At 43.6% G+C, this 24,235-nt stretch overlaps 1 protein-coding gene across 5 annotated transcripts; it reads right to left on the bottom strand.

Annotated features, from left to right (window-relative positions):
• Positions 1-442: 442 nt before the first annotated feature.
• Positions 443-23,989, bottom strand: LOC112244163 (hemicentin-1). Of its 5 annotated transcripts, XM_042308944.1 has the most exons (21): positions 23,805-23,987; positions 23,097-23,396; positions 22,076-22,357; positions 21,533-21,808; positions 21,117-21,392; positions 17,433-17,684; positions 16,993-17,268; positions 14,935-15,186; positions 11,074-11,349; positions 10,383-10,634; positions 9,994-10,269; positions 9,496-9,747; positions 9,056-9,331; positions 8,365-8,616; positions 4,497-4,772; positions 3,999-4,250; positions 3,559-3,834; positions 2,868-3,119; positions 2,036-2,314; positions 1,481-1,738; positions 443-1,233 (listed from the first exon to the last, which is right to left on the bottom strand). In XM_042308944.1, the coding sequence occupies exons 1-21, from the start codon at positions 23,857-23,859 to the stop codon at positions 1,154-1,156; spliced, it is 5,226 nt and encodes a 1,741-aa protein (XP_042164878.1). In that variant the 5' UTR covers positions 23,860-23,987; the 3' UTR covers positions 443-1,153. The 5 variants fall into 5 exon arrangements, with proteins under 5 accessions (XP_042164878.1, XP_042164887.1, XP_042164886.1 ...); XM_042308953.1 differs by lacking the exons at positions 3,559-3,834; positions 3,999-4,250 and having other exon boundaries at positions 23,805-23,989; XM_042308952.1 differs by lacking the exons at positions 9,056-9,331; positions 9,496-9,747 and having other exon boundaries at positions 23,805-23,989.
• Positions 23,990-24,235: the final 246 nt, after the last annotated feature.

Here is a 24,235-nt window from a genome sequence, read left to right as displayed (position 1 = left end):
TCATCGCTGCATTTCCCCAAAGGGGAAGTTCGAATCATGCGTTCTCCAAAACATGACCTGCTAGATCGCGCTTCTTAACACCCGCCCACTTAACCCGGAAGCCAGCCACAGCAATATGTCAGAGGTAACACACATTTAACCTGACAACCAAGGTCAGACTACAGGCGCCCGGCCTGCACAAGGAGTCGCTAGAGCACGATGAGCCTCCCCCTCTGGCCAAACCCTCCCCTAACCCGGACGACGCTGGGACAATTGTACGCCGCCCTATGGGACTCCAAATCACTTCCGGTTGTGATACAGCCCAGGATCGAACCTGGGTCTGTGGTCATGCCTCTAGTGCCTGCGATGCAGTGCCTTAGACAGCTGCGCCACTTGGGAGGCCCAAGAACCACATTTATTCACAGCGATTCTGACAATAAAGAAATCACCCAAGATTGCACCATTCAGTAATACAGGTGTGAAAAGACAGCACTTTATTTAAGACAATAATTAATGAAGAGGAAATATAAGACAATAGCACAAGCCTGCATCTCCTCTGAGGATTTACAAGCTTATACATTTAATGTAAATAACAACCCATGTTAAACATAAACACCAGCTAAATGTATTATCGTTTGAAACATTTTAACTTTAAGGTATTTATAAGTTAAATAAACCAGAATTTGTACTTGAACAGAGTTTACATACATCAAACACAGAAAGGGCAATAGTCACAGTCATAAGGGCAGTGAATATCTAAGAACATTTCATTAGAAACATAAATAGGCAGTGCAGCTGAGCAGTGGATGTTTGCCCCTTCAATGACCATGTTGAAGACCAGTTTTCAAGATTTTGGTTTTTATTTATAGAGATGATTGACATATAAACATACTGTAGAGGTGGGTTCTATTCTAAGGGGATAGATCCCTCCCATCTGACCTCTTGTTGACTCTCTCCTCACAATCTAAAAGCATTGGAAAGGAGCTGAGCATACTAAATCCAGCCCTATGGTGACAAGATGGGGCAATTACAATATCGACAATACCACTTATTCCTATCCAGTCCTTTTTCAGATCAACAATGTGAGTCAGTGAGGGTAGAGGGAAGGGAGTTATTGGCTCCCAACCAGCAGACAGACATGCAGTGTGCTTACTGTGGTGCTCTCAGTGCTTGATCAGAGGCAGAGAGAGAGAGCTAGCAGGGCTGTTAGCATCAGACCAACTCTGGCCTGGAATGGAGGGGCATTTGAGTGGCCTGGGAGAGAAAGGAGAAGTTAAAAAAATAAATAAAATTAAAAAAAAAAAAGTTTTTTATTTCTGTCTGTACCCCCCAGTTCACCAGATGTCTTTATTGCATTTCCATGATGCATGAAAATGATCATTGCACAAACAAGTACACAAACTAGAACCAAATTAAATTCAACATAATAAAAACAACTTTGTGACATTTAATTACTCAGTACGTCCCACCTAGGTCTTACTGCAACAGCCCACTCACTTACCAGTAACATCCAGACTAATGGTCTTGGACATTGAGATGTTGGTCACAGGGTTCTTGGCCACACAAGTGTAGTCCCCTGCATTCTCCAAGGAGGCAATAACAGCGATCATAGGTCCAGTCCCAAGCACTGATTGATTGTTGAATTTCCACCCGTACTCGCTGATTGGCCGGGAGTCGGCAGAGCACTTCAGCGTAACTGTGGTTACTGAGCCAATCACCACTGAGGCTGGGCCAGAGATATTCACACTCTTAGGGCCATCTACAGAAGAGGTTTAGAAAGGGGGGGTCATAATTGGGAAAAGTCTAAATTGGATACTTGGGACATCCAAATTTACGTCACCCATTGAAGTTGAAATGTAAAATGGCTAAGGTAAGGGTTAAGGTTAGGGCTAGGTAAAGGTTAAGGTAGGGATAGGGATTAAGGTTAGGTTTTAAGCTAGGGACATCCCAAGTATCCCGGATAGCATTAACCATCATACCAGTGGTGGGTTTCTGACTGCTTCTACATAATATAAAGGTGTATCTTTTAAAATATTACTAAAACGCTAGTACTTACAGTTCACCAGTAGCTGGTATTTAGGGCTGGTGTTTGGACCAAAGAGGTTGGTGGCAACGCACTGATAGTTTCCATCGTTAGACACCTTGACTGGACTGAAGTGCAGAGAGTTGTTAGAGATGGTTATGTCAGAGTTCAAGGTGTTGTTCAGGACCAGAGACAGGTTGTCCTTCATCCAGTAGATGGTGTCATAGCGCCCGGTGACAACACAGGTCAGGGTTAGGTTGTCAGATGCTATTGGTAATTTGTTTAGTTTCACCGTCACCGACATTATAGCCTCTGTGAGGAGAGAGGATGAGTATTGCTTTATGTACAGTATCAATATATGTAATTTGATAAAATGGTTAGTTCCAGCGACGCAATAGTTGGATATATAAAACAAATGGTTGTACGATCTGATTGATTGTAAATTACTGTTTTATGTTACTTTTTTAGATATTTCCTGTTTTATATCATTATTTCCTTTTGGTATGCATAGATTGTTTTTACATCTTTAGAGATTGAAAGTAGTGTTAGGTTCAAACTCTGTGTATGAGAAGAGTTGATTGATTTAGGTGACTGCAGTGGACTGTAGGAATGTGTACTCCCAAGCCCTCTGAGGAGCACAGATAAATCCAGGCTGATGGAAAAGTACATCTTTGTGGAAGGAGGGGGTGAGAGCTCAAGGTTTAAGTGGACACTGCACTGTATTGCATTGATGTATTTAGCTGTACTCTTCACTGAGTAAAGATTTTAAATGTTTGGGCTCTTTTGTATGATAAGTATGTCTATTGTAATTCTTACTAGATTGTAAATTAACACAACAGAGCAAAGAATCTGAGGTCTGACTTACCAATGATGGTGAGCATCTTGGAGACAGTGCTGTTTCTGACAGTGAGGTTGTTGAAGGCCATACAGGTGTACTCCCCATGACTGGCTAAGGTCAGTGGGCCAGTCTTATACACTGAGCCAGCCGCCACCTGGGAGCCATTGAAGAACCAGCTAAACTGGCTGGGAGGCTGAGAGGAGGCAGTGCAGTTGAAGGTCAGGTTGTGTCCTGTTTCTCCTAATGCTGGTCCTGTTATAACAGGCATCTCTGGTCCATCTATAATACAAAAGACAAGCAGCTAGTCCCAACATCTGACTGTCACTCAATAGAGGTTATTGGCAAGAGGTTCAAAAGTCATCAAAATATGTTAATAGTGTTAGAGGTGGGATTGAAACATTTACATTGACTTTACTACAATATTTAAAAAGGAAGTTCTCAAAGATTCCACATTAAGCCTTGGGGTTAAAGTTGAACTTTATAGCATTTGTGAACTACACTCTTAGACAAAAATGTGCAATCTAAAACCATAAATGGGTTCTTTGGCTGTTCCCATAGAAGAACCCTTTGAAGAACCCATTTTGGTTCTAGGTAGAACCGTTTTGGGTTCCATGTAGAACCCATTCCACAGAGGGTTCTACATGGAACCCAAAAGGGTTATCGTATGGGGACAGCCGCAGAACCCTTTTGGACCCCTTTTTTTAATGAATGTACTCACAGTTGACGATCAGTCTGTAGTTTGAGCTGGTCATGTTGCTGAGGGGGTTGGAAGCAGAACATTGATAGTCTCCGATGTCAGAATCCTGGACATAGTTGAAGGTCAGTGTATTGTTGTTCATAGAGAAGTCTGTTCTATTGTCAGCATACAGAGGCCAGCCGTTCCTCATCCACTGAATGGAGTAAACCGTTCCAGCGGTCTCACAGGTCAGAGAGAATCTCTCATTCAGTATTGGCTGGGCTCCAATGACTTTCACCATGGTCATGGTCACAGGTGCTGTGGAAAGCAGATCAAATGTTTTTTCAGCACTTTATATCTCAACTTCCATCTCATTATTCTGTAGGTTCAACAGCACTTGGGCTGTGTCTAAAACCAAATTAACACAAACAAAGTAAAGCAAGTTTTAGTCCCTTGATTTTAAGAAGCAGTTACTGACTCACCAATGATGGTGAGCATCTTGGAGGCAGTGCTGTTTCTGTCAGTGATGTTGTTGAAGGCCACACAGGTGTACTCCCCATGACTGGCTAAGGTCAGTGGGTCAGTCTCATACACTGAGCCAGTCACCACCTGGGAGCCATTGAAGAACCAGCTAAACTGGCTGGGAGGCTGAGAGGAGGCAGAGCAGTTGAAGGTCACGATGTATCCTGTCATCGCTATGTCCGAACTCATGATAACAGGTCTCTCTGGACCATCTGGGAAACACAAGACAATGAAGATATTGAATGACATTAGTTATTGGAACTGCCATTAGTGCATTTACCGTGGTTTGACCCCTGCAAAACCCAACCATCCCCTTGGCTTTATTACATTGGTGCCAGAAGTGGGATCAAAACCTACCCCTATTCCATTATTATAAATTCCATCCTGCCTTCATTATAGGTCAAATTTAGAATTACATTTGCCGATACGTTTGGCTTTGGGCAATAATAACTACTCACAGTTGACGATCAGTCTGTATTCTGTGCTGGTCATGTTGCTGAGGGGGTTGTAGGCAGAACACTGATAGTCTCCGTTGTCAGAATCCTGGACAGAGTTGAAGGTAAGTGTATTGTTGTTCATAGAGAAGTATGTTCTGTTATCAGCATACAGAGGCCAGCTGTTCTTCATCCAGTGAATGGAGTAAATGGTTCCAGTGGTCTCACACGTCAGAGTAAACATGTTGTCTGCTATTGGTTGGGCACCCATGACTTTCACCATGGCCATGGTTACTGGTTCTGTGAAGAAAACATCAGTGTCACAATAATATTGACTAAAATCACAATCACTGTATGTTGAATGGCCTATATCTAATAAAATAAAATAAAATTTTATTTGTCACATACACATGGTTAGCAGATGTTAATGCGAGCGTAGCGAAATGCTTGTGCTTCTAGTTCCGACAATGCAGTAATAACCAACAAGTAATCTAGCTAACAATTCCAAAACTACTACCTTATAGGCACAAGTGTAAGGGGATAAAGAATATGTACATAAAGATATATGAATGAGTGATGGTACAGAGCGGCATAGGCAAGATACAGTAGATGGTATTGAGTACAGTATATACATATGAGATGAGTATGTAAACAAAGTGGCATAGTTAAAGTGGCTAGTGATACATGTATTACATAAAGATGCAGTAGATGATATAGAGTACAGTATATACGTATACATATGAGATGAATAATGTAGGGTATGTAAACATTATATTAGGTAGCATTGTTTAAAGTGGCTAGTGATATATTTTACATCATTTCCCATCAATTCCCATTATTAAAGTGGCTGGAGTTGAGTCAGTGTGTTGGCAGCAGCCACTCAATGTTAGTGGTGGCTGTTTAACAGTCTGATGGCCTTGAGATAGAAGCTGTTTTTCAGTCTCTCGGTCCCAGCTTTGATGCACCTGTACTGACCTCGCCTTCTGGATGATAGCGGGGTGAACAGGCAGTGGCTCGGGTGGTTGTTGTCCTTGATGATCTTTATGGCCTTCCTGTGACATCGGGTGGTGTAGGTCCTGGAGGGCAGGTAGTTTGCCCCCGGTGATGCATTGTGCAGACCTCACTACCCTCTGGAGAGCCTTACGCTTGTGGGCGGAGCAGTTGCCGTACCAGGCGGTGATACAGCCCGACAGGATGCTCTCGATTGTGCATCTGTAGAAGTTTGTGAGTGCTTATGGTGACAATGCCGAATTTCTTCAGCCTCCTGAGGTTGAAGAGGCGCTGTTGTGCCTTCTTCACGATGCTGTCTGTGTGTGTGGACCAATTCAGTTTGTCTGTGATGTGTACGCCGAGGAACTTAAAACTTACTACCCTCTCCACTACTGTTCCATCGATGTGGATAGGGGGGTGTTCCCTCTGCTGTTTCCTGAAGTCCACAATCATCTCCTTAGTTTTGTTGACGTTGAGTGTGAGGTTATTTTTCCTGACACCACACTCCGAGGGCCCTCACCTCCTCCCTGTAGGCCGTCTCGTCGTTGTTGGTAATCAAGCCTACCACTGTTGTGTCGTCCGCAAACTTGATGATTGAGTTGGAGGCGTGCGTGGCCACGCAGTCGTGGGTGAACAGGGAGTACAGGAGAGGGCTCAGAACGCACCCTTGTGGGGCCCCAGTGTTGAGGATCAGCGGGGTGGAGATGTTGTTGCCTACCCTCACCACCTGGGGGCGGCCGGTCAGGAAGTCCAGTACCCAGTTGCACAGGGCGGGGTCGAGACCCAGGGTCTCGAGCTTGATGACGAGCTTGGAGGGTACTATGGTGTTGAATGCCGAGCTGTAGTCGATGAACAGCATTCTCACATAGGTATTCCTCTTGTCCAGATGGGTAAGGGCAGTGTGCAGTGTGGTTGAGATTGCATCGTCTGTGGACCTATTTGGGCGGTAAGTAAATTGGAGTGGGTCTAGGGTGTCAGGTAGGGTGGAGGTGATATGGTCCTTGACTAGTCTCTCAAAGCACTTCATGATGACGTAAGTGAGTGCCACGGGGCGGTAGTCGTTTAGCTCAGTTACCTTAGCTTTCTTGGGAACAGGAACAATGGTTGCCCTCTTGAAGCATGTGGGAACAACAGACTGGGATAGGGATTGATTGAATATGTCCGTAAACACACCAGCCAGCTGGTCTGCGCATGCTCTGAGGGCGCGGCTGGGGATGCCGTCTGGGCCTGCAGCCTTGCGAGCGTTGACACGTTTAAATGTCTTACTCACCTCGGCTGCAGTGAAGGAGAGTCCGCATGTTTCCGCTGCAGGGCCGTGTCAGTGGTACTGTATTGTCCTCAAAGCGGGCAAAAAGTTATTTAGTCTGCCTGGGAGCAAGACATCATGGTCCGTGACGGGGCTGGTTTTCTTTTTGTAATCCGTGATTGACTGTAGACCCTGCCACATACCTCTTGTGTCTGAGCCGTTGAATTGAGATTCTACTTTGTCTCTATACTGACGCTTAGCTTGATTGATTGCCTTGCGGAGGGAATAGCTACACTGTTTGTATTCGGTCATGTTTCCGGTCACCTTGCCCTGATTAAAAGCAGTGGTTCCCGCTTTCAGTTTCACGCGAATGCTGCCATCAATCCACGGTTTCTGGTTTGGTAATGTTTTAATCGTTGCTATGGGAACGGCATCTTCAACGCACGTTCTAATGAACTCGCTCACCGAATCAGCGTATTCGTCAATGTTGTTGTTTGATGCAATACGAAACATATCCCAGTCCACGTGATGGAAGCAGTCTTGGAGTGTGGAATCAGATTGGTCGGACCAGCGTTGAACAGACCTCAGCGCGGGAGCTTCTTGTTTTAGTTTCTGTCTGTAGGCAGGGATCAACAAAATGGAGTCGTGGTCAGCTTTTCCAAAAGGAGAGTGGGGCAGGGCCTTATATACGCCGCGGAAGATAGAATAGCAATGATCCAAGGTTTTTCCAGCCCTGGTTGCGCAATCGATATGCTGATACAATTTAGGGAGTCTTGTTTTCAGATTAGCCTTGTTAAAATCCCCAGCTACAATGAATGCAGCCTCAGGATATATGGATTCCAGTTTGCAAAGAGTCAAATAAAGTTCGTTCAGAGCCATCGATGTGTCTGCTTGGGGGGGAATATATACGGCTGTGATTATAATCGAAGAGAATTCCCTTGGTAGATAATGCGGTCGACATTTGATTGTGAGGAATTCTAAATCAGGTGAACAGAAGGACTTGAGTTCCTGTATGTTGTTGTGGCCACACCACGTCTCGTTAACCATGAAGCATACGCCCCCGCCCCTCTTCTTACCAGAAAGATGTTTGTTTCTGTCGGCGCGATGCGTGGAGAAACCAGCTGGCTGCACCGACTCCGATAGCGTCTCTCCAGTGAGCCATGTTTCCGTGAAGCAAAGAACGTTACAGTCTCTGATGTCCCTCTGGAATGCTACCCTTGCTCGGATTTCATCAACCTTGTTGTCAAGAGACTGGACATTGGCGAGGAGAATGCTAGGGAGTGGTGCACGATGTGCCCGTCTCCGGAGTCTGACCAGAAGACCGCTTCGTTTCCCCCTTTTACGAAGTTGTTTTTTTGGGTCGCCGGCTGGGATCCATTCCGTTGTCCTGGGTGAAAGGCAGAACACAGGATCCGCTTTGCGAAAGTCATATTCTTGGTCGTACTGATGGTGAGTTGACGCTGCTCTTATATTCAGTAGTTCTTCTCGACTGTATGAAATGAAACCTAAGATGACCTGGGGTACCAATGTAAGAAATAACGCGTAAAAAAACAAAAAACTGCATAGCTTCCTAGGAACGCGAAGCGAGGCGGCCATCTCTGTCGGCGCCGGAAGTTTACATGTACAAGTTACGTTTGGATGACTCCTCAGTCTTACCAATGACAATGAGCATCTTGGAGACAGTGCTGTTTCTGCCAGTGACGTTGTTGAAGGCCATACAGGTGTACTCCCCATGACTGGCTAAGGTCAGTGGGCCAGTCTCATACACTGAGCCAGTCGCCACCTGGGAGCCATTGAAGAACCAGCTGAACTGGCTGGGAGGCTGAGAGGAGGCAGAGCAGTTGAAGGTCAGGTTGTGTCCTGTTTCTCCTAATGCTGGTCCTGTTATAACAGGCATCTCTGGTCCATCTATAATACAAAAGACAAGCAGCTAGTCCCAACATCTGACTGTCACTCAATAGAGGTTATTGGCAAGACGTTCAAAAGTCATCAAAATATGTTAATAGTGTTAGAGGTGGGATTGAAACATTTACATTGACTTTACTACAATATTTAAAAAGGAAGTTCTCAAACATCCCACATTAAGCCTTGGGGTTAAAGTTGAACTTTATAGCATTTGTGAACTACACTCTTAGACAAAAATGTGCAATCTAAAACCATAAATGGGTTCTTTGGCTGTTCCCATAGAAGAACCCTTTGAAGAACCCATTTTGGTTCTAGGTAGAACCGTTTTGGATTCCATGTAGAACCCATTCCACAGAGGGTTCTACATGGAACCCAAAAGGGTTATCGTATGGGGACAGCCGCAGAACCCTTTTGGAACCCTTTTTTCTATGAATGTACTCACAGTTGACAATCAGTCTGTAGTTTGAGCTGGTCATGTTGCTGAGGGGGTTGGAAGCAGAACATTGATAGTCTCCGATGTCAGAATCCTGGACATAGTTGAAGGTCAGTGTATTGTTGTTCATAGAGAAGTCTGTTCTGTTGTCAGCATACAGAGGCCAGCCGTTCCTCATCCACTGAATGGAGTAAACCGTTCCAGCGGTCTCACAGGTCAGAGAGAATCTCTCATTCAGTATTGGCTGGGCTCCAATGACTTTCACCATGGTCATGGTCACAGGTGCTGTGGAAAGCAGATCAAATGTTTTTTCAGCACTTTATATCTCAACTTCCATCTCATTATTCTGTAGGTTCAACAGCACTTGGGCTGTGTCTAAAACCAAATTAACACAAACAAAGTAAAGCAAGTTTTAGTCCCTTGATTTTAAGAAGCAGTTACTGACTCACCAATGATGGTGAGCATCTTGGAGGCAGTGCTGTTTCTGTCAGTGATGTTGTTGAAGGCCACACAGGTGTACTCCCCATGACTGGCTAAGGTCAGTGGGTCAGTCTCATACACTGAGCCAGTCACCACCTGGGAGCCATTGAAGAACCAGCTAAACTGGCTGGGAGGCTGAGAGGAGGCAGAGCAGTTGAAGGTCACGATGTATCCTGTCATCGCTATGTCCGAACTCATGATAACAGGTCTCTCTGGACCATCTGGGAAACACAAGACAATGAAGATATTGAATGACATTAGTTATTGGAACTGCCATTAGTGCATTTACCGTGGTTTGACCCCTGCAAAACCCAACCATCCCCTTGGCTTTATTACATTGGTGCCAGAAGTGGGATCAAAACCTACCCCTATTCCATTATTATAAATTCCATCCTGCCTTCATTATAGGTCAAATTTAGAATTACATTTGCCGATACGTTTGGCTTTGGGCAATAATAACTACTCACAGTTGACGATCAGTCTGTATTCTGTGCTGGTCATGTTGCTGAGGGGGTTGTAGGCAGAACACTGATAGTCTCCGTTGTCAGAATCCTGGACAGAGTTGAAGGTAAGTGTATTGTTGTTCATAGAGAAGTCTGTTCTGTTATCAGCATATAGAGGCCAGCTGTTCTTCATCCAGTGAATGGAGTAAATGGTTCCAGTGGTCTCACACGTCAGAGTAAACATGTTGTCTGCTACTGGCTGGGCACCCATGACTTTCACCATGGCCATGGTTACAGGTTCTGTGAAGAAAACATCAGTGTCACAATAATATTGACAAAAATCACAATCACTGTATGTTGAATGGCCTATATCTACATGTACAAGTTACGTTTGGATGACTCCTCAGTCTTACCAATGACAATGAGCATCTTGGAGACAGTGCTGTTTCTGCCAGTGACGTTGTTGAAGGCCATACAGGTGTACTCCCCATGACTGGCTAAGGTCAGTGGGCCAGTCTCATACACTGAGCCAGTCACCACCTGGGAGCCATTGAAGAACCAGCTGAACTGGCTGGGAGGTTGAGAGGAGGCAGAGCAGTTGAAGGTCAGGTTGTGTCCTGTTTCTCCTAATGCTGGTCCTGTTATAACAGGCATCTCTGGTCCATCTATAATACAAAAGACAAGCAGCTAGTCCCAACATCTGACTGTCACTCAATAGAGGTTATTGGCAAGATGTTCAAAAGTCATCAAAATATGTTAATAGTGTTAGAGGTGGGATTGAAACATTTACATTGACCTTACTACAATATTTATAAAGGAAATTCTCAAAGATTCCACATTAAGCCTTGGGGTTAAAGTTGAACTTTATAGCATTTGTGAACTACACTCTTAGACAAAAATGTGCAATCTAAAACCATAAATGGGTTCTTTGGCTGTTCCCATAGAAGAACCCTTTGAATAACCCATTTTGGTTCTAGGTAGAACCGTTTTGGGTTCCATGTAGAACCCTTTCCACAGAGGGTTCTACATGGAACCCAAAAGGGTTATCGTATGGGGACAGCCGCAGAACCCTTTTGGAACCCTTTTTTCTATGAATGTACTCACAGTTGACGATCAGTCTGTAGTTTGAGCTGGTCATGTTGCTGAGGGGGTTGGAAGCAGAACATTGATAGTCTCCGATGTCAGAATCCTGGACATAGTTGAAGGTCAGTGTATTGTTGTTCATAGAGAAGTATGTTCTGTTATCAGCATACAGAGGCCAATTGTTCCTCATCCAGTGAATGGAGTAAATGGTTCCAGTGGTCTCACACGTCAGAGTAAACATGTTGTCTGCTATTGGTTGGGCACCCATGACTTTCACCATGGCCATGGTTACAGGTTCTGTGAAGAAAACATCAGTGTCACAATAATATTGACTAAAATCACAATCACTGTATGTTGAATGGCCTATATCTAATAAAATAAAATAAAATAAAATTTTATTTGTCACATGCAGATGTTAATGCGAGCGTAGCGAAATGCTTGTGCTTCTAGTTCCGACAATGCAGTAATAACCAACAAGTAATCTAGCTAACAATTCCAAAACTACTACCTTATAGGCACAAGTGTAAGGGGATAAAGAATATGTACATAAAGATATATGAATGAGTGATGGTACAGAGCGGCATAGGCAAGATACAGTAGATGGTATTGAGTACAGTATATACATATGAGATGACTATGTAAACAAAGTGGCATAGTTAAAGTGGCTAGTGATACATGTATTACATAAAGATGCAGTAGATGATATAGAGTACAGTATATACGTATACATATGAGATGAATAATGTAGGGTATGTAAACATTATATTAGGTAGCATTGTTTAAAGTGGCTAGTGATATATTTTACATCATTTCCCATCAATTCCCATTATTAAAGTGGCTGGAGTTGAGTCAGTGTGTTGGCAGCAGCCACTCAATGTTAGTGGTGGCTGTTTAACAGTCTGATGGCCTTGAGATAGAAGCTGTTTTTCAGTCTCTCGGTCCCAGCTTTGATGCACCTGTACTGACCTCGCCTTCTGGATGATAGCGGGGTGAACAGGCAGTGGCTCGGGTGGTTGTTGTCCTTGATGATCTTTATGGCCTTCCTGTGACATCGGGTGGTGTAGGTCCTGGAGGGCAGGTAGTTTCCCCCCGGTGATGCGTTGTGCAGACCTCACTACCCTCTGGAGAGCCTTACGGTTGTGGGCGGAGCAGTTGCCGTACCAGGCGGTGATACAGCCCGACAGGATGCTCTCGATTGTGCATCTGTAGAAGTTTGTGAGTGCTTATGGTGACAATGCCGAATTTCTTCAGCCTCCTGAGGTTGAAGAGGCGCTGTTGTGCCTTCTTCACGATGCTGTCTGTGTGGGTGGACCAATTCAGTTTGTCTGTGATGTGTACGCCGAGGAACTTAAAACTTACTACCCTCTCCACTACTGTTCCATCGATGTGGATAGGGGGGTGTTCCCTCTGCTGTTTCCTGAAGTCCACAATCATCTCCTTAGTTTTGTTGACGTTGAGTGTGAGGTTATTTTTCCTGACACCACACTCCGAGGACCCTCGCCTCCTCCCTGTAGGCCGTCTCGTCGTTGTTGATAATCAAGCCTACCACTGTTGTGTCGTCCGCAAATTTGATGATTGAGTTGGAGGCGTGCGTGGCCACGCAGTCGTGGGTGAACAGGGAGTACAGGAGAGGGCTCAGAACGCACCCTTGTGGGGCCCCAGTGTTGAGGATCAGCGGGGTGGAGATGTTGTTGCCTACCCTCACCACCTGGGTGCGGCCCATCAGGAAGTCCAGTACCCAGTTGCACAGGGCGGGGTCGAGACCCAGGGTCTCGAGCTTGATGACGAGCTTGGAGGGCACTATGGTGTTAAATGCCGAGCTGTAGTCGATGAACAGCATTCTCACATAGGTATTCCTCTTGTCCAGATGGGTTAGGGCAGTGTGCAGTGTGGTTGAGATTGCATCGTCTGTGGACCTATTTGGGCGGTAAGCAAATTGGAGTGTGTCTAGGGTGTCAGGTAGGGTGGAGGTGATATGGTCCTTGACTAGTCTCTCAAAGCACTTCATGATGACGGAAGTGAGTGCCACGGGGCGGTAGTCGTTTAGCTCAGTTACCTTAGCTTTCTTGGGAACAGGAACAATGGTTGCCCTCTTGAAGCATGTGGGAACAACAGACTGGGATAGGGATTGATTGAATATGTCCGTAAACACACCAGCCAGCTGGTCTGCGCATGCTCTGAGGGCGCGGCTGGGGATGCCGTCTGGGCCTGCAGCCTTGCGAGGGTTGACACGTTTAAATGTTTTCCTCACGTCGGCTTCAGTAAAGGAGAGTCCGCATGTTTTGGTTGCGGGCCGTGTCAGTGGCACTGTATTGTCCTCAAAGCGGGCAAAAAAGTTATTTAGTCTGCCTGGGAGCAAGACATCCTGGTCCGTGACGGGGCTGGTTTTCTTTTTGTAATCCGTGATTGACTGTAGACCCTGCCACATACCTCTTGTGTCTGAGCCGTTGAATTGAGATTCTACTTTGTCTCTATACTGACGCTTAGCTTGTTTGATTGCCTTGCGGAGGGAATAGCTACACTGTTTGTATTCGGTCATGTTTCCGGTCACCTTGCCCTGATTAAAAGCAGTGGTTCGCGCTTTCAGTTTCACGCGAATGCTGCCATCAATCCACGGTTTCTGGTTTGGTAATGTTTTAATCGTTGCTATGGGAACGGCATCTTCAACGCACGTTCTAATGAACTCGCTCACCGAATCAGCGTATTCGTCAATGTTGTTGTTTGATGCAATACGAAACATATCCCAGTCCAAGTGATGGAAGCAGTCTTGGAGTGTGGAATCAGATTGGTCGGACCAGCGTTGAACAGACCTCAGCGCGGGAGCTTCTTGTTTTAGTTTCTGTCTGTAGGCAGGGATCAACAAAATGGAGTCGTGGTCAGCTTTTCCAAAAGGAGAGCGGGGCAGGGCCTTATATGCGCCGCGGAAGATAGAATAGCAATGATCCAAGGTTTTTCCAGCCCTGGTTGCGCAATCGATATGCTGATACAATTTAGGGAGTCTTGTTTTCAGATTAGCCTTGTTAAAATCCCCAGCTACAATGAATGCAGCCTCAGGATATATGGATTCCAGTTTGCAAAGAGTCAAATAAAGTTCGTTCAGAGCCATCGATGTGTCTGCTTGGGGGGGAATATATACGGCTGTGATTATAATCGAAGAGAATTCCCTTGGTAGATAATGCGGTCGACATTTGATTGTGAGGAATTCTAAATCAGGTGAACAGAAGGACTTGAGTTCCTGTATGTTGTTGTGGCCACACCACGTCTCGTTAACCATGAAGCATACGCCCCGCCCCTCTTCTTACCAGAAAGATGTTTGTTTCTGTCAGCGCGATGCGTGGAGAAACCAGCTGGCTGCACCGACTCCGATAGCGTCTCTCCAGTGAGCCATGTTTCCGTGAAGCAAAGAACGTTACAGTCTCTGATGTCCCTCTGGAATGCTACCCTTGCTCGGATTTCATCAACCTTGTTGTCAAGAGACTGGACATTGGCGAGGAGAATGCTAGGGAGTGGTGCACGATGTGCCCGTCTCCGGAGTCTGACCAGAAGACCGCTTCGTTTCCCCCTTTTACGAAGTTGTTTTTTTGGGTCGCCGGCTGGGATCCATTCCGTTGTCCTGGGTGAAAGGCAGAACACAGGATCCGCTTTGCGAAAGTCATATTCTTGGTCGTACTGATGGTGAGTTGACGCTGCTCTTATATTCAGTAGTTCTTCTCGACTGTATGAAATGAAACCTAAGATGACCTGGGGTACCAATGTAAGAAATAACGCGTAAAAAAACAAAATACTGGATAGCTTCCTAGGAACGCGAAGCGAGGCGACCATCTCTGTCGGCGCCGGAAGTTTACATGTACAAGTCACGTTTGGATGACTCCTCAGTCTTACCAATGACAATGAGCATCTTGGAGACAGTGCTGTTTCTGCCAGTGACGTTGTTGAAGGCCATACAGGTGTACTCCCCATGACTGGCTAAGGTCAGTGGGCCAGTCTCATACACTGAGCCATTCACCACCTGGGAGCCATTGAAGAACCAGCTGAACTGGCTGGGAGGTTGAGAGGAGGCAGAGCAGTTGAAGGTCAGGTTGTGTCCTGTTTCTCCTAATGCTGGTCCTGTTATAACAGGCATCTCTGGTCCATCTATAATACAAAAGACAAGCAGCTAGTCCCAACATCTGACTGTCACTCAATAGAGGTTATTGGCAAGATGTTCAAAAGTCATCAAAATATGTTAATAGTGTTAGAGGTGGGATTGAAACATTTACATTGACTTTACTACAATATTTAACTTCTTGGATATAGGGGGCGCTCTTTTAATTTATGGATAAAAAAACGTGCCCGTTTTAAGCACAATATTTTGTCACGAAAAGATGCTTGACTATGCATATAATTGACAGCTTTGGAAAGAAAACAGTCTGACGTTTCCAAAACTGCAAAGATATTATCTATGAGTGCCACAGAACTCATGCTACAGGCGAAACCAAGATGAAACTTCAAACAGGAAATGAGCAGAATTTTTGAGGCTCTGTTTTCCATTGTCTCCTTATATGGCTGTGAGTGCGCCAGGAATGAGCCTGCCCTTTCTGTCGTTTCCCCAAGTTGTCTGCAGCATTGTGACGTATTTGTAGGCATATCATTGGAAGATTGGCCATAAGAGACTACATTTACCAGGGGTCCGCCCGGTGTCCTTTGTCTAAATTGGTGCGTAATCTTCAACTGGAGGCATTTTCCCATGAGATTCAGAGGAGAACGCACACTTCCACGAACGATATATCATCGAAGAGATATGTGAAAAACACCTTGAGGATTGTTTCTAAACAACGTTTACCATGTTTCAGTCGATATTATGGAGTTAATTTGGAAAAATGTTTGGCGTTTTGATGACTGAATTTTCTTTTTTTTTTGGTAGCCAAACGTGACGCACCAAATGGAGCGATTTCTCCTAAACAAATAATCTTTCAGGAAAAACTGAACATTTGCTATCTAACTGAGAGTCTCCTCATTGAAAACATCCGAAGTTCTTCAAAGGTAAATGATTTTATTTGAATGCTTTTCTGGTTTTTGTGAAAATGTTGCCTGCTGATGCTAACGCTAAATGCTACGCTAGCTATCAATACTGTTACACAAATGCTTGTTTTGCTATGGTTGAGAAGCATATTTTGAAAATCTGAGATGACAGTGTTGTTAACAAAAGGCTAAGCTTAAGAGCTAGCATATTAATTTCATTTCATTTGCGATTTTCATGAATAGTTAACGTTGTGTTATGCTAATGAGCTGCGGGGATAATTACACTCCTGGATACAGGTTTTTTTCGTAGCTAAACGTGATGAACAAAACAGAGCGATTTGTCCTAAACAAATAATCTTTTTGGAAAAACTGAACATTTGCTATCTAACTGAGAGTCTCCTCATTGAAAACATCGGAAGTTCTTCAAAGGTAAATGATTTTATTTGAATGCTTTTCTTGTTTTTGTGAAAATGTTGCATGCTGAATGCTAACGCTAAATGCTACGCTAGCTATCAATAATTTTACACAAATGCTTGTTTTGCTATGGTTGAAAAGCATATTTTGAAAATCTGAGATGACAGTGTTGTTAACAAAAGGCTAAGCTTGAGAGCTAGCATATTTATTTCATTTCATTTGCGATTTTCATGAATAGTTAACGTTGCGTTATGGTAATGAGCTTGAGGCTGTATTCACGATCCCGGATCCGGGATGGCTAGAATCAAGAGGTTAAAAAGGAAGTTCTCAAAGATTCTACATTAAGCCTTTGGCTGTTCCCATAGAAGAACCCTTTGAAGAACCCCTTTTGGTTCTAGGTAGAACCGTTTTGGGTTCCATGTAGAACCCTTTCCACAGAGGGTTCTACATGGAACCCAAAAGGGTTATCGTATGGGGACAGCCGCAGAACCCTTTTGGAACCCCTTTTTCTATGAATGTACTCACAGTTGACGATCAGTCTGTAGTTTGAGCTGGTCATGTTGCTGAGGGGGTTGGAAGCAGAACATTGATAGTCTCCGATGTCAGAATCCTGGACATAGTTGAAGATCAGTGTATTGTTGTTCATAGAGAAGTCTGTTCTGTTGTCAGCATACAGAGGCCAGCCGTTCCTCATCCACTGAATGGAGTAAACCGTTCCAGCGGTCTCACAGGTCAGAGAGAATCTCTCATTCAGTATTGGCTGGGCTCCAATGACTTTCACCATGGTCATGGTCACAGGTGCTGTGGAAAGCAGATCAAATGTTTTTTCAGCACTTTATATCTCAACTTCCATCTCATTATTCTGTAGGTTCAACAGCACTTGGGCTGTGTCTAAAACCAAATTAACACAAACAAAGTAAAGCAAGTTTTAGTCCCTTGATTTTAAGAAGCAGTTACTGACTCACCAATGATGGTGAGCATCTTGGAGGCAGTGCTGTTTCTGTCAGTGATGTTGTTGAAGGCCACACAGGTGTACTCCCCATGACTGGCTAAGGTCAGTGGGCCAGTCTCATACACTGAGCCAGTCTCCACCGGGGAGCCATTGAGGAACCAGCTGAACTGGCTGGGAGGCTGAGAGGAGGCAGAGCAGTTGAAGGTCACGATGTGTCCTGTCATTGCTATATCTGGACTAGTTACATCAGGTTTCTCTGGTCCAACTGTTAAAAACAAGACAGTATGGTTAGCCTTATGGTCTTACTATTTTGTCAAAGAATAGTAAGTATGTAGCCTTAGAACAGCTCATAGGTGCAGGAGCCTATATCCTGTTAATGTTGCGTGTTGCAGTTTGATGTATAAGTACATCCCCTGGACAGGACACTAGTTTTTCACAGGCCCTTACCCCCAATATATCTCCTCAGTGCTGAGTGCCAAGTAAAGACACATTGGGTCCCATTCTTACAGTCGTTGGTATGACTCATCCAGGGATCAAGCTCCCAGTGGTGGAAAAATAACCCAATTGTCATACTCAAGTTAAAGTGAAAGTCACCCAGTAAAAAAACTACTTGAGTAAAAGTCTAAAAGTATTTGGTTTTAAATCCACTTAAGTATCAATTGTAAATGTGATTTCTAGAATATGCTTAAACTTCATAGGGCTAGGCCCCTTTTTTTGTCAATTTCCACCTGAATGACCTGCCCAGAGTAAACTGCCTGTTGCTCAGGCCCTGAAGCCAGGATACGCATATAATAGGTACCATTGGAAAGAAAACACTTTGAAGTGTTTGGAAATGTGAAACTAATGTACGAAAATATAACACAATAGATATGGTAGGGTAAAAGACAAAGACAAACCAACCGGAATCTCTTTATTTTTTAGAGACCATCCTTTTAGAATGCAAAGTAAAAGGTCATATTGACAATTAACTCCCTGGATGCAATTCCTATGGCTTCCACAGGGTGTCAGCAGTGTATGTTCAAGGTTTCAGACTTGTAATTTCAAAAACGAATAAGAAATATCAGTTTTAGTACAGGGACACAGTCTTGGAAATTCGTGTTTGCGCGTGCCATGAAGACAGGATGCACCTGCTAAAATCGATTTCCTATTGAACATTCTTCTTTCCGTAAGAAATATTATAGTTTGATTACTTTTTAGGGTATCTGAGGAGTGAATATACATTTATTTTGACTTGTTGAAACAAAGTTTAGGGGTAGATTTTTGGATTATTTTCTCTGCATGTGGAACGAGTGGATTATTCAAATCGATGGCGCCAACTAAACTGACTTTTTGGGATATAAAGAAGGATTTTATCTAACAAAACAACACTACATGTTATAGCTGGGACCCTTTGGATGACAAATTAGAGGAAGATTTTTCAAAAATAAAGTAAATATTTAATCGCTCTTTGTGAATTTCTGAAACCTGTGCTATGGAAAATATTTTTTTGGTGGGGCGCCGTCCTCAAACAATTGCATTTCATGTTTTTGCTGTAATAGCTACTGTAAATCGGACAGTGCAGTTAGATTAACAAAAATTAAAGCTTTCAACCGATGAAAGAGACGTACAGTGCCTTGCGAAAGTATTCGGCACCCTTGAACTTTGCGACCTTTTGCCACATTTCAGGCTTCAAACATAAAGATATAAAACTGTATTTTTTTGTGAAGAATCAACAACAAGTGGGACACAATCATGAAGTGGAACGACATTTATTGGATATTTCAAACTTTTTTAACAAATCAAAAACTGAAAAATTGGGCGTGCAAAATTATTCAGCCCCCTTAAGTTAATACTTTGTAGCGCCACCTTTTGCTGCGATTACAGCTGTAAGTCGCTTGGGGTATGTCTCTATCAGTTTTGCACATCGAGAGACTGACATTTTTTCCCATTCCTCCTTGCAAAACAGCTCGAGCTCAGTGAGGTTGGATGGAGAGCATTTGTGAACAGCAGTTTTCAGATTCTCGATTGGATTCAGGTCTGGACTTTGACTTGACCATTCAACACCTGGATATGTTTATTTTTGAACCATTCCATTGTAGATTTTGCTTTATGTTTTGGATCATTGTCTTGTTGGAAGACAAATCTCCGTCCCAGTCTCAGGTCTTTTGCAGACTCGATCAGGTTTTCTTCCAGAATGGTCCTGTATTTGGCTCCATCCATCTTCCCATCAATTTTAACCATCTTCCCTGTCCCTGCTGAAGAAAAGCAGGCCCAAACCATGATGCTCCTACCACCATGTTTGACAGTGGGGATGGTGTGTTCAGGGTGATGAGCTGTGTTGCTTTTACGCCAAACATAACGTTTTGCATTGTTGCCAAAAAGTTCAATTTTGGTTTCATCTGACCAGAGCACCTTCTTCCACATGTTTGGTGTGTCTCCCAGGTGGCTTGTGGCAAACTTTCAACAACACTTTTTATGGATATCTTTAAGAAATGGCTTTCTTCTTGCCACTCTTCCATAAAGGCCAGATTTGTGCAATATACAACTGATTGTTGTCCTATGGACAGAGTCTCCCACCTCAGCTGTAGATCTCTGCAGTTCATCCAGAGTGATCATGGGCCTCTTGGCTGCATCTCTGATCAGTCTTCTCCTTGTATGAGCTGAAAGTTTAGAGGGACGGCCAGGTCTTGGTAGATTTGCAGTGGTCTGATACCATTTCAATATTATCGCTTGCACAGTGCTCCTTGGGATGTTTAAAGCTTGGGAAATCTTTTTGTATCCAAATCCGGCTTTAAACTTCTTCACAACAGTATCTCGGACCTGCCTGGTGTGTTCCTTGTTCTTCATGATGCTCTCTGCGCTTTTAACGGACCTCTGAGACTATCACTGTGCAGGTGCATTTATACAGAGACTTGATTACACACAGGTGGATTGTATTTATCATCATTAGTCATTTAGGTCAACATTGGATCATTCAGAGATCCTCACTGAACTTCTGGAGAGAGTTTGCTGCACTGAAAGTAACGGGGCTGAATAATTTTGCACGCCCAATTTTTCAGTTTTTGATTTGTTAAAAAAGTTTGTAAATATCCAATAAATGTCGTTCCACTTCATGATTGTGTCCCACTTGTTGCTGATTCTTCACAAAAAAATACAGTTTTATATCTTTATGTTTGAAGCCTGAAATGTGGCAAAAGGTCGCAAAGTTCAAGGGGGCCGAATACTCTCGCAAGGCACTGTATATGTTAACAAACCAGACGGGACGATTTTCTTGTTTAAAAATATTGCAGATAGCCAGGGGCAAACTCAAACATCATGTACAAACCAGGCATTTGTGTTTAGTTAGTCCGCCAGATCAGTGGCAGTAGGGATGACCAGGCATGTTCTGTTGATAAGTGCATGAATTGTACCATTTCTCTGTCCTGCTTAGCATTCAAAATGTAACAAGTACTTTCGGGTGTCAGGGAAAATGTAAGGAGTAAAAAGTACATAATTTTATTTAGGATTGTAGTGGAGTAAAAGTTGTCCAAAATATAAATAGTAAAGTAAAGTACAAATACCCCAAAAAACGACATAAGTACTACTTTAAAGTATTTTTACTTAAGTACTTTACACCTCTGCAAGCTCCCAACCTTCTAATCTCAGGGCGGATACTCCAACTATAAGGCCACTGAATTGGTTTTATCAGACAAAGATGACCAGCTCTTGTAATACTCACAGTTCACCACAAGCGTGTATGTCATGCTGGTCTTGTTACTGACAGCATTAAAGGCCTCACAGAGATATTCTCCACTGTCAGAAAACTGGATTGGGTTGATAACCATTGTCTTGTTGTCCGTAGAGAAGAATGTTCTGTTGTTTTGGGAGATGACCTGGCCGTTAATCAACCAGTGAATGTAGTCTATAGGTCCAGTCACCTCACACCGCAGAGTGAACGACTGATCCAGTATTGGTGGCTTCCCATCACGGTTCAATGAAACCGCTGATATCGGCTCTATGGTGAAAAGAAGAGGAAGAGTACTTCACTCGATCGGTGGGAAAAATACCATTATATAACTTTGTATTCATAACCATCAATAATCAAATATTCACTACCAACTATACGACATTTCGTAACGATGAATGTTGCCTCACCCACGATCTTTATCATTGTGGTCATGGTGGCGTATCGGAGTGTGACATTGTTGTGGGCTAAGCAGGTGTAACTTCCTGTCTGGTTCTCCCTGGTGTTCTGCAGGCTCAGCTGTGGACTTTGCTCGTTGAGGAACACCCAATTAAACCTCCACTTGTAGGACACAGCGGGTTTGGACTGAGCGGAGCAGGACAGAGTGATGACAGAGCCCATCATGTAGGCTGTATGTCCTATGATCATCTCAGGAACTACCATCATGGTGAGTTTACTTGGGCCATCTATGGGAGGAACAAATAACAATGAAGTGTTGGGTAAACATTACCTAGAATATGTTTCCGTCCTGCTCTGTTGTGCAGGCTGAGGAACTAAACACAGTGTACTCATGATCCATGCAAATAATGACCTGGATCATGTGGACACGGAGGAATGATTTGGGATGAAAATAGGCATATTACATCATTGCATATAATGCTGGCTCTCAATGACAAGGTACAATCCATGTCTGTTGTGTATGACTCATGTGTACTGCATACTCTGATACTCACATCTAACATTGAGGCCAATGGGCTGGCTGGTGCCATTGCTGATTCCATTGATGACCTCACATCTGAACGGCCCTTCATCGTATCGTGTCACACTGACTATGGAGAGAGTGCTGTTCCCAACACCAAGCCAAACTCGGTCACTGGCTGCAACCTCTGAGCTGCCATTCATCCAGCGGTAGGAGAGGGAGGTGCCAGAGGAGACGGAGCAGGTGAAAATGGCAGTGTCGTTTAATTCCACTAGATCAGTGGCGTTGGCTCTTAGAGTCACATTTGAAATGGGCTCTGTGGGTGAGAGAGTAGATGGCAGTCAAGATAAGATGGATGTGTCTCAAGAAAGGTTTTTTGTGTGTGTTACTGAATTACAACCATATAGTTGCTATTTCTTTCACAGTGTAACACTTGTTTTGGAAATCAATGTAAATATGCTATTTTGTTTACTTATCATAAAGACCAGGTTTCGTGATTGAGCCCTGTTAAACCCTTAGTGACTTTGAAAACGTAAAATGTATTGTGTACGTCTTATCTGAAATTGAAAAGAACAGTTTGCTCATACTCTGATCTGTATAAGGTATTAATTATGAAGGTCAACTTCACTATAGGTTCAGAAAACATAGACATTTTTAAGAGTTAGCTTTCCATGTCAGGAAAATTACTTTTATTATTATGACAGAGATTAATCATTGATAGATAATGTATTTGCATCAGTGGAGGCTGCTGAGGGGAGAACGGCTCATAATAATGGCTGGAATGGAGTGGTATCAAAAACATGGTTTTCATATGTTTGATACCATTCCATTCACTTCATTACACTCAATTCCAGCCATTATTATTAGCTGTCCTTCCCTTGTCAGCCTCCTCTGATGTGCAAGCATGTTTGCATGTGAACCTGCATGCAAGTAAGTATGTGAATGGGCAAGTAAGTGTGCAGGTGAGCATGTTTGCGAGGAAGTGACTGTGCACCATTGAGAGGGAGTCTACCATCATAGAAAGATAAACAGACAGGCAGAGGTCAGTTCCTTACCCTGGACAGACAAGGTCACCACAGCGGTCAGGACTGGCTCCATTCTCTGCACGGTATACAAACCTGAGTCGTTGAGTTGGAGAGAGCTTATGGACAGCTCTGCGGAGGAGCGGTTGAATGAGACTCTGTCTTGATAACTTGTACTCACAATACTGCCACCAGGATAGAAAAGTACAATGGTTGTAGTTTCATATGACCAGGTCCCTATGTTGATGGAGCTTTCGGGAACTAGGTTCAGTGTGACATTACTGCCCACAGCTAAGGGGTTCATCGAGGGAACCACCACCTGGCCAGAGACATCTAGAAGAGGATGGATTGATGAGTTTAGTTCATATTTTGAGATATTATTAATCAGTACAAAATTATTTAAAGTCCTTTAAATATTTTAATTGAAATTAATCAAATCTTCAGACTATGTCACTTTAACAGAAATATAAGCTTTTGTTTACAAATTAGTGTCTTCAAGTTGAACGCACAATTTACAACTTGACCTAGCATCTATCTCTAATGTCTACTCTAGACATTAGTTGGTTTTCAATGTCAGATAAATAGAAACCTCCATCTTTCTGACTTGATACTGTTTGACTGAAGTGCATCAACCAAACAGAGACATTTGAACAACCTGTTACTTATCTAACAAAGCGTGTGTGACTTATTGCACAAATAAGCATCAATATATTTCCAGAACGAGCTTATCGTCCAACGTACCTGTATTGAAGTTGAGCAGCACCAGGATGAGAACCAACACCAGAGGATGGTCCATAGTTCTGCCACTTATCAAACACCACGGATCAGATATGAACGGGACACTTTCCTATGAACCAAATGACTGTCCAGACTTCTTGATAAATCCAAACATGTCGATACTGCACAGTCACAGTCTCCTCTCAATCAGCAAATATTTATTCAGGGTCATGTAATGGTGCTGGAGTCAGGTGGTGCAAATGTACCTACCCACCCTACCTGTCACCAGAACACACACACACACACACACACCTACCCAACTACCCACGCCCTGGTATGCCCACATACATTTTTCCCACTGTGTTTTTTGTTGACACACAGGGGTGTTTTCATGGTTTACTGTAAATCTGATCAACTCTGTCTTTCCTATACAGGTCCTGGGAGAAGGCTGGATG

Source organism: Oncorhynchus tshawytscha, linkage group LG03 (genome assembly GCF_018296145.1).
Source record: "Oncorhynchus tshawytscha isolate Ot180627B linkage group LG03, Otsh_v2.0, whole genome shotgun sequence".
In the NCBI taxonomy this organism is placed as follows: domain Eukaryota; kingdom Metazoa; phylum Chordata; class Actinopteri; order Salmoniformes; family Salmonidae; genus Oncorhynchus; species Oncorhynchus tshawytscha.
The sequence above is the reverse complement of the archived record's forward strand: the minus strand, read 5'-3'. Positions and strand labels throughout refer to the sequence as shown.

Excerpts from the sequence above, each read along its gene's own strand:
- LOC112244163 (XM_042308944.1), bottom strand. The coding sequence starts at position 23,859 with ATGGACCATCCTCTGGTGTTGGTTCTCATCCTGGTGCTGCTCAACTTC. Across the intron at positions 11,350-14,934 it reads CAAGATGCTCATTGTCATTG|AACCTGTAACCATGGCCATG; the intron begins GTAAGACTGAGG and ends TTTTCTTCACAG. Across the intron at positions 10,635-11,073 it reads CTACAGACTGATCGTCAACT|ATGGACCAGAGATGCCTGTT; the intron begins GTGAGTACATTC and ends TTTGTATTATAG.